Here is a 9,234-nt window from a genome sequence, read left to right on the forward strand (position 1 = left end):
GGATTTGGTGAATAGCACCTTCATTCTTAATTGTGTGTTTAATGGCTTGCTTTTCCTTGTCAATTACGTATTTCCATGTCATAGAATTTCTTATGAAATTTATTATTGACACTTGTAAGTCTAAAACGTTCTCTTAGTCTCACGTATGAGGTTAATCATTTCAAACATGTGAACAAAAATACGCGTTTTAGTTAAAATGGTCTATGAGATTAACATAATTTCTCATTTTGGTACTTGAGATTTAAAATTGATAGAAGTGTTATCCACTATAAATCATTTTGGTCATTTTTAAAAATACCATCAATTTAATAACAAATTACCAAAATGATTTTACAAAATTCAAGCGTATTTTGGTATTATGGTCTATTTTGGCTAAAAAAACCAACAAAATATATAAGGTGTCATAGAGGTAGAGCATGTGTCATTAATGGGACTCATCACGTAGATAACTATTGTAATACCAAGAAAGGAACTGAGATTCCACTTTAAAATTAACTAGCATCAGAAGAATACTTAACACGTTGCAAGCTATCGCACTATATTTATATCTCTAATACGAGATTCACACTCTTAATACTATTATTGATACTTACATAAAATCATCATACCATCTCTAATTCTTACAAACCCTTGGCACCTCTTTATTGTATTCGCACTTTTCAATCATTTTTTTTTGTTCAATGATCAAATTTTCAATTGTAGCATTGACTTCCCACTTGTTATGTAGATATGTTCAAGCAAATCAAAACACAATCCCATAAGCTCTACCTTAAACGAAAAGGCAAAAAATAAAAAAATAAAAAATAAAAATTTGAAAAAGTTGTAAATGGATGGCCACACTTGAACCACCGTGAAGACTTAATAGGATCCTAGTCAAGAAAACCAATCAAAGCAATTATTAGGCATCACCAAAAGAGGGAAACCGTGTTTGTTATGGCTTTTTTTTTTCTTTTTTTTTTTAACATCAACCATAATTCGAAAGATTAGGGATCAATCGCGGGTAGTTTAATCCCAAAGGCTAGTCACAAACATAACTGCTCCCTTGCTTATCCTGTTTGCTAAAATAAATATAAATTTTAGATGTCTGGCGATATTGATAACGAGCTTTGATGCAATGAAATGTTATTTTGTTATGATTGAAAAGTCCCATGTTGGCCTTTGGTCACCTTTTAAATGTCTGGTCACATTATTGGTATAAAACATCTTAAAAACATGAGACCTTTATGTATTTTGTTGCCGTCTGGGCCCATGTTGTCCTATACAATACGAGAGATTTCAGACTCGTTTAAAATTGCTTTTAAAATTGGTGAAACGTTTTTTGTGAAAATGTTTTTAGAACCAATATTTAATAAAAATACAAGTCAATATTACAAGAAGTACATAACTGTTGCTTCTTGTAGGAAGCACTTTAAATGCTTTCGAAACACAAAAAAAAATTATCTAAAAACTCTTTTAATCATTTTAAACGCACTTCCAAACGAACCCTTCATAATTAAGCACCCCTGCTATTTTTTTTTATTGCTTACTTTTTTTCCTTTCATAACCCAAAAAAAAAAAAAACAATTTTGATTGGGCCCCCGGGTTTTAGGTTAGGTCCAATAAGAAGGGATTCGGTGCAAAACAGGCAGTTGAATAAGCCCACATGAAGCTCAGAACCCCAGCATTTTAGACCTGGACTATCATCACCCGCCGGTAAAACTGCGAGCCCATCTCTGGCTTTGCGCCACCGCCCTTCGGTACTGCTCAGTGCTCACCATCAAAGTCCATCGTCCTCTTCACAGAGAGAGAGAGAAGAGAGAGAGAGGGATTAATCAATGGGATACATACAGGAAGCACGTGAGAATCACGTGAAGAAGAAGGTTGAAGAAGGTACGGTTGATGTATGCAAAGCTCAAACTCTAGGACTCTGAGTCTCAACAACTATTTTTCTTTAATTTTGTGCTAAAAATGTATAATCTGTTATTATTGTGCTAAAAAGGAGTATAATTTGTTATTTTCCTCTTAATTTTTGTGCTTAAAAATGCATAATTTGTTGTTATTGTGCTGAAAAAATTCATAATTTGGTGTTTAAATTACTGTTGAAACAGCACTGCGGAGCAAAATGAAGCACAAGGCGCTGCAGGAGTGCAAGGATTTGGCGTCGAAGTACGCCGAGTGCTCGTACGGAAGAACCATATCGGTCGTTTGGCAGTGCCGGCAGCAAGCCAAGGAATTGAACGAATGCCTTCACCAATTGTAAGCCCCAACTCCTCGATTAATTAATTAATTATAATTTCCTCCCTGATGATTCATTTTTTTTCACAAAAAGAGCAAAGAAATGATTTTTATTTTGTTGAATGTTCAATGTGGGAGTGCTCCTACCAACATTATAATGGCTTTGTTGATGAGGGTTTGGTGTGATGCATAAATTGTTGTATCTTAGTGTCCGAGTAACCGGACATATCCAGGGTGGCTCTGTATTTCTTTTGTGTAGGATGAGTCTTGACCGGCCATTAGAAAAGTACCCGATGTATGATATTACTTGTTGATACGATGCTGCATAGTTTACATAGTTTGGAAGCAATTGAGATGGTAGAGTGGTATTTTGGTTATGAGTTTGGTAGTGGTGTTTGGGTTTGATTTCGAAAAGTATGGTGACATTCTTCATTTCCCATGTTTTTTTTCCTTTATTCAGAGTTAAATTTGGCTTTTGGGTTGTTTGCGTTGGTTTTCCAAAGTGTTTTCAGGCAACGGTTTTGGAAGCCTTGTGGGGAATTAGAGTGCTAGGCACAGTATTGCATGAATTGTTTTCGTGTCCTATGTCCTGCAGTACCCATGAGTCGCGGAGATAGAAAAGAATTCAGGGTTTATGCAATCTGTTTCAACCGGGGTTTTGAATTTGATCCTTGGCATTGAATTGTAGAGGAAAGCACTCTAGTTATAGAACAGAAAGTATCCCGTCTTTCTTACATCTGTTTGAGAGCGCATGACGAGAGAGAAGAGAACGTTTATCATCAATGAGCTTATGTTCGGTTGGTGCAGAGATGTGAGCATGTTGTTTTGGTTGCGAGCTATGACCCTTTTTGTAGTTTTCGAGTAAGAGAAATGATTTTGGATCGTAGTTTACGCATATCCAGCACCAACGTACCTGTGCTACTGCTAAATGCTAATGCATGTGAAATACGTTGTTTTGATTTTTGCAGCACCAATGATGACGTCTTGGAGGAAATGAAGAGAGCGTACATGCTTCAACAAGACGGGAAAGTGCCTGCATAAGTCTGAGATCATCACCGGTTCATGATTTGACATAGAACTTTGTTATCGGAATTCTGGCAGCGTCACTGGTTTATGATTTTGATTTCTGTAGTTCGGTTGATGCCTGGGGGTTGTGTTTGAAATATTTTCCGATGAACATAATAAACGTAGATTGGGTAAAATTTTCTCGAGTAATTTACCTAGAAATGCAAATAATTTCGTCTTGAATATATTGACTAGTTTGAGTGCGAAAAATCCGAGCAATTATTATTATTATTATTTTAATTGAGCAATATTGTCATTAAGTTAGAAATTAGTTTGCAACTGATAGAGTTTAAACTCATGTCGTTATGCAAGAGCGTCACTCCTTTCCACCGTAAAAATTCTGCAAAACATCAAAACATGATCTAGCCATTCGTTTGAACAACTTATCTCACACTACGATGCATGGTAGAAAAATGGATGGGTGGATTGAATTGGATTGAATTAAAAAAAAAGCATTGTACCATGATCTAGTCATTCGTTAAAGTGAACAGTACCAGATGCTTTTCGTTAAAGTTCCCTATGCTATAATTAACCCGAATGGTAAAAACTCGAAAATTCTATTAATTGTTGAAAATTCAAGAACTGAGGCCAACAGAATCATAATTCTTTTCCACCCAGTTGAACCGATTCAACCTCGAAAACGAGTGGAAAATGCGAACCTGGAAAAGTTTTAGCCACACTAGATGTTTATATTACAGAAATTCCTCATAAGAAAAAACCCAGAGCAGATGCAAATTCAGATTCCCTCTAACAATCCTCAACGACACAACTGCCCTCAGTCGGTTACATTAAGGTGGTTTCAACCAAATCATTCACTGAAGACAAGACGGGAAGCTTCACGCGGAGAAAAACATACGCTGAAGGTTAGGTTGGCTTCCGCATGTTACGCCCAGCACGAATTACTTCATCGACCAACAACAGTTGAGATGCAATTACAGGCCTGCATAATATAGAAACGAACACCAGTGAGTTGCATAAACCGAAAAAGATCTGAAGAAAATGAGTTTCAAAATCATGCCACGTACCCTGAGTTTATAATCTGTCGCTTCACAGAGTAGTTGTCGAAGATACCCTCCATCTGTGGATCAAGCGGTTCTCCAGTGTTGTGATTTAGTCCCACGACATTTCCCTGATCATGCTCTCCCTGAACAGGAATCCACATGTGATTATATTTCAATCACCTCTGGATGGATGACGAAATGAAAAACTGAGGAATTTTAAAGAAGTTGGTATACCGTAAGAGCAATTATCACATCTTGTGTATCGAGGCCAGAATTCTCAGCAAGTGTTTTGGGCACCACAAGAAGAGCATCAGCAAAAGCTTCGACACCGAGTTGAGCACGCTGTTTCAAGTAGAAAGATAAAGGCTTAGAAATATAAAAGGCGCTTAAAAAATAATTCCCATAAGGGAATTTAGGAAAATATTTACTTACCCCTTTAACAGTTTTCTTTACTTCATTCACTAAATATTGTCTGGCTGCAACTTCAAAAGCTCCAGCACCCTGATTCACATATGAAAAATGTTTCCCACATCACAATCTGATGTACATTCCAGAAGCCAAACTTACTAAGAAAAAAGATACGATGGGGAAAATTCTAACTCAAACTTACTAAGATGACAGCTTCATCTTCAACTGTGTTTTTCACTGCCCTCAGGCCATCACGAACAGCATCCTTAATCTGAGCAATTGTATGGTCATTAGGCCCTGCACCATTAAGAGGAAGTAAGGATTAAATCACCACAGGACTTGCCAAAGGAAATAGAATGACGTATATCACGTAATCCTTACTATGAGATGGGTGCAGCATAAATTACTAACTCCCGGGTAGAATAACCAAAGAATATTTATATTTTGCAGATGATGAAAATACCAATGGAGTACCTTTGATTAAGATTGTGCAAGAGTGGGGATTCTTCACATTTTCAACAAATGTATACTTCTCTTCACCAAGGACATGCTCGTATACAAGTCCAGCCCAACCAAGGCAATCAGGAGTTAAATCATCTACGGAGTTTACAGCCTCCCCGCCACAAGCCAAAACCAACCGTTCCATATTTCTCCTCTTTGCTCTTCTCAGGGCAATAATCTAAGAAACCGCGGAATTAGAAAAGTACCAAACAAGTTGCACCGAATCACAGTGAGTGCAAAACGCAACACCAATAAAAAATCTGCAGTGTCTATCTGATATATATCTTGGAAAATAACTGGAAAGAAATCTAAAATTATGATCCATGACTTACCCCTGCCCTTGCAAGAAGGTCCAGAGATGGGGGATCAATTCCCTTCTGATTGATAACAACAAAGTTATTATCATTACCAGAGCAAACCTGCAAATCATCCAATGCAGGAAATATTTCAGAATCTGTAATGTTGATGTTGATACGCTAGGGTGAGTGCTAAATCAATATCAAGCAAACAGCATCAATAGCAACACTCTACCTTATTTTTCAGGTCAATGATTTTTTTAACTCTTTCATCAACCTGGCGCCTTTCAGCTAAAACCATTGCTTCTCTCTGCTCCGCATTTGAATAGAAAAAGCCTGAGTTTACTTCACTGAAATGAAAACCATCAAATTCATAATGATCAGGAAATCATATCCAATATTCAACACGCCTTTGGATAAAAGCAGTTACATAAAGACATATTCTAACATTATTGTGTTAGTGAAAGAGAATGAGTGTGAAAGCGAGAGGGGGAAGGGAGAAACTATTGATGAGAAAATCTAACAATCATTTGAACAAATTTCTCTATATTTACCTTTTGTCATATTCCAAAGATACATTGCTTGTCAAGATGAAACAATTCTCTGCTCTCCGCTTCATATCAGGATGCCTAGAACCGTGATCGAGAACAAGACCCTCAACCTACAAGACAACATGAATGAGATGAAAAACCACAGGATAATGACACATTCTTCTATTTTGTAACCAAACCTATTGCACCATGCTCATAAGTTAAAATTTAAACTGGTCCTAGGCAGTACTATCATAATTTACAATTTCATCATTGGTACTTGGAACTAAGAAAGAAAAACTAAAGCACTATGAAACCACCAACATAAGTAGAAAGGAGGTGAACGAATGAATATGCTTCTGCGCAAATTATTATTCAATGTTACCACCAAAAGAAACAACTATAGCATTACGAAACCATCAATTGACGCAAATAGTAACACCAGAAAATATGCATATCATTTGCAGAGCCTTAGCAGAAGATTGAGGACCCGATGTCCATATAACTGCCTCTTAGAATTCATCAAGAGATAAGGAGTATCTAAAACGTAGAGTAGAGGACATAAGATAATAACATACCAAGCGTGTGTCTACATCAAATTTGTGTCGCATGTGCATAATCTCCACCATGAACAGATCAATGGGCTCCTCAGGTTTGCGGATGCAAAGAACCTGTCGTTTGTAAAACCCCACTTTTGTCAAACATCAAGATGCAAAGGTCTATGACCTATTCTAGATTCCACAAGAATGAATACAAAAATAGAAGCATGTGTGCAATAGCAACCTTTCAAATATTCTTACATAAACCACAAACACTCACCGAATTAACAACTATGTCAGTCAATTGATCTGCCAATGCTTCATATAACTGCACAACAGAATATGTCATATTCAATATATAATGTGTAAAAGAATTCCATTTTCTCTGAGCTGCATGAAAACCTAGGACTCTGCCCAAAACCATTTAGACAGAAAGAATAATACAAACAAAATATTACATACCTTTGTTCGCAATGTTGTTCTAGCTACCATTTTCAAAATCTCTTTGTCAGGCTCATCGCCCATCACCACGGGAGTTTTGAATTTCTCAAGAAACTGCAGCGTTGCTCTTTTGGCGATCTCAAAACCATCAACCAGGACACGGGGATGCATCCCTGGAACAAGAATAAACTCACTATTACAAAGTGCACAAAACATAAAAATAAGTAAATTAAATAAATAGACTGACTTGGGGAACATTTCAGAACCACAAGGTGCAAAGATCTAGACTTTTATCCCTATATGAAGAACCAGGTCAAATTGTCCCATAAATTATTACAGGTAACACCGTAACAGTGAGTCTGTAGCAACCAACCTTCGTCAATGTATCGTTCTGATTGTTTCATAAGCTCGCCAATGAACAAGACAGTAGACGTGGTGCCATCTCCGCTAATGTCATCTTGCGCAACAGCTGTCCGTGCAATCATAATTGCTGTTGGGTTTTGAATTTGCTGCAACCATTTGACAGAACATCAATGAATACAACAAACGCAAAACATATCCAAAGATAATAAACATATTTAACATTAAACCGCATACAACCAATTTCAGAAAACCCTAACCGCGGTTGAATACACCGCTGTATTCTCACATTTGAAGCAATCAAGTCAATAACAAAAGCAATCAACTTTGAGAGTTTCGAAAACATATTAAACTTCTCCACATAACCAAACAGTGCTATTGAATTTTGCATTTCGATCAAATCGATAAAATCCTTAAACCCTAATTTTAGCACACTCCAAACAACTAATGACTGCACGAACCAAAGATCTAGGGTTTCAAAAACGAAAACCCATACCATTTCTTTGAGCAGAGTGTTGCCATCCTTAGTGAGCTTAATGTCGCCGGCTCCGCCAACAAGCCTAGAAAAATTATCAGAAAAATGTGAGAAAAATAGAAAAATTAAAAAAAATTAAAAAAAAAAGAAGAAGAAAAAGCAGTGTGATTTTTGCTCACATTTTGATGGTGCCCTTGGGGCCAAGGTTGGTCTTGAGGACGTCCTGCAAGCCCTTGGCGGCGTTGATGTTCATGTGCAGCGCCGCCGATTTGTTCAGCACCTCCGCATTCGGATTCAGCACTCGAATCGACATCCTTTTACTTCTCCTTCTCCTTCTCCTTCTTCTGCTCAGATGAAAACCAAGTGGCGGAGAGTGCGAGTTTTGAAACCTCTTGGGAGTTCCAGAAGAAGTAGAAGCTCGAAAAACTGTATGCTTTTATGAATCTCAGAGTGTGGGATTTTTTAGGGCTTTCTGGAGGTGTTTTTTTTTAGAGTTTTCTTTTTAACTTTTTCCTTTCCTCAAAACGTTGCCGTTTTACGCTTTTTTAGCAGCCCAGCATCCTGTTCATTTCTTCCAGCCCGCGCAATAGCCTAGCACCCAGCCCATGTTGGTCTCTGGGCCAACACAAAACAAACTGACCAAGAAGCCGGGCCGTTTGCTGGCACGTGCATGTCACGGGGCTCGTGGCGCGAGTGCCCGACAGCATTTCAGATGCGGGGCCCGCGCGCAAGCGCACTCAGACCACAACCCGAGTAGGCGATGTGGCCCACTTTTAGCCGTTGGATTTCTAACGGCTATTTTTTGTAGACCATTGGATTTCCAACAGTAAAAAAAATTTAAATTTGACTTTTAAAATGGACCGTTCAATCACAGATCAACGGTCCACGTTTTTTTTCACAAAAAATTAAAAAAAAAAAGAAAAAAAAGGCCCAACGGTCATAAATATGATCGTTAGCCACGTGGCAACTCCCTGGCTCTTGGATTTGAATATTTTTCAAATCCAACGGTCCAGATTAATTAGCTATATTAAAATTTATTAAAAATTATAAAAAAAATACATAAAATTTATTAAAAAATACATAAATTTTTTTAAAAAATACATAAATTTTTTTAAAATGTTATTTTTTTCTTTCTATAAATACCTAACCCTCATCTTCCACTTTTACACCACATTTCAATATTATCTACACTTTAAGAGAAAAAAATGTCTTCGTGGAAGCTCATTGAAGATGTTACGTTGTGTAAATGTTGGGTTCACACTACTCATGACCCGATTACTTGTAATGAGATGGATAAGCGAGAATTGTGAAGTAAAATTATGAAAGCGTTTTGCGATGTACATGGAAAAGACGCCAGAACTAGTTAAGGTCTTCAAGGTCGTTGGAAAAAACTCAACGCATCCT

General features: G+C 37.3%; 2 protein-coding genes across 2 annotated transcripts; one reads left to right on the forward strand and one right to left on the reverse strand.

Moving 5' to 3' along the window:
- The first annotated feature begins 1,600 nt into the window (after positions 1-1,600).
- Positions 1,601-3,416, forward strand: LOC103442509 (uncharacterized). The gene is made up of 3 exons (XM_008381310.4): positions 1,601-1,869; positions 2,088-2,235; positions 3,183-3,416. The coding sequence occupies exons 1-3, from the start codon at positions 1,815-1,817 to the stop codon at positions 3,253-3,255; spliced, it is 276 nt and encodes a 91-aa protein (XP_008379532.1). The 5' UTR covers positions 1,601-1,814; the 3' UTR covers positions 3,256-3,416.
- Positions 3,417-3,817: 401 nt separating this feature from the next.
- TCP1 (t-complex 1) lies at positions 3,818-8,244 on the reverse strand. Its single transcript, NM_001293913.1, is given in 15 exon segments — positions 3,818-4,219; positions 4,305-4,423; positions 4,515-4,622; positions 4,713-4,781; positions 4,891-4,985; positions 5,163-5,367; positions 5,522-5,608; positions 5,721-5,835; positions 6,040-6,146; positions 6,594-6,686; positions 6,835-6,882; positions 7,017-7,168; positions 7,369-7,504; positions 7,852-7,915; positions 8,010-8,244. Coding segments are annotated over 15 exon segments (1,608 nt in total). The 5' UTR covers positions 8,144-8,244; the 3' UTR covers positions 3,818-4,143.
- Positions 8,245-9,234: the final 990 nt, after the last annotated feature.

The sequence above is a fragment of the Malus domestica genome, chromosome 09 (assembly GCF_042453785.1).
Source record: "Malus domestica chromosome 09, GDT2T_hap1".
NCBI classification, from domain to species: domain Eukaryota; kingdom Viridiplantae; phylum Streptophyta; class Magnoliopsida; order Rosales; family Rosaceae; genus Malus; species Malus domestica.

Excerpts from the sequence above, each read along its gene's own strand:
- LOC103442509 (XM_008381310.4), top strand. The coding sequence starts at position 1,815 with ATGGGATACATACAGGAAGCACGTGAGAATCACGTGAAGAAGAAGGTT. Across the intron at positions 1,870-2,087 it reads GAAGAAGAAGGTTGAAGAAG|CACTGCGGAGCAAAATGAAG; the intron begins GTACGGTTGATG and ends CTGTTGAAACAG. Across the intron at positions 2,236-3,182 it reads AACGAATGCCTTCACCAATT|CACCAATGATGACGTCTTGG; the intron begins GTAAGCCCCAAC and ends TGATTTTTGCAG.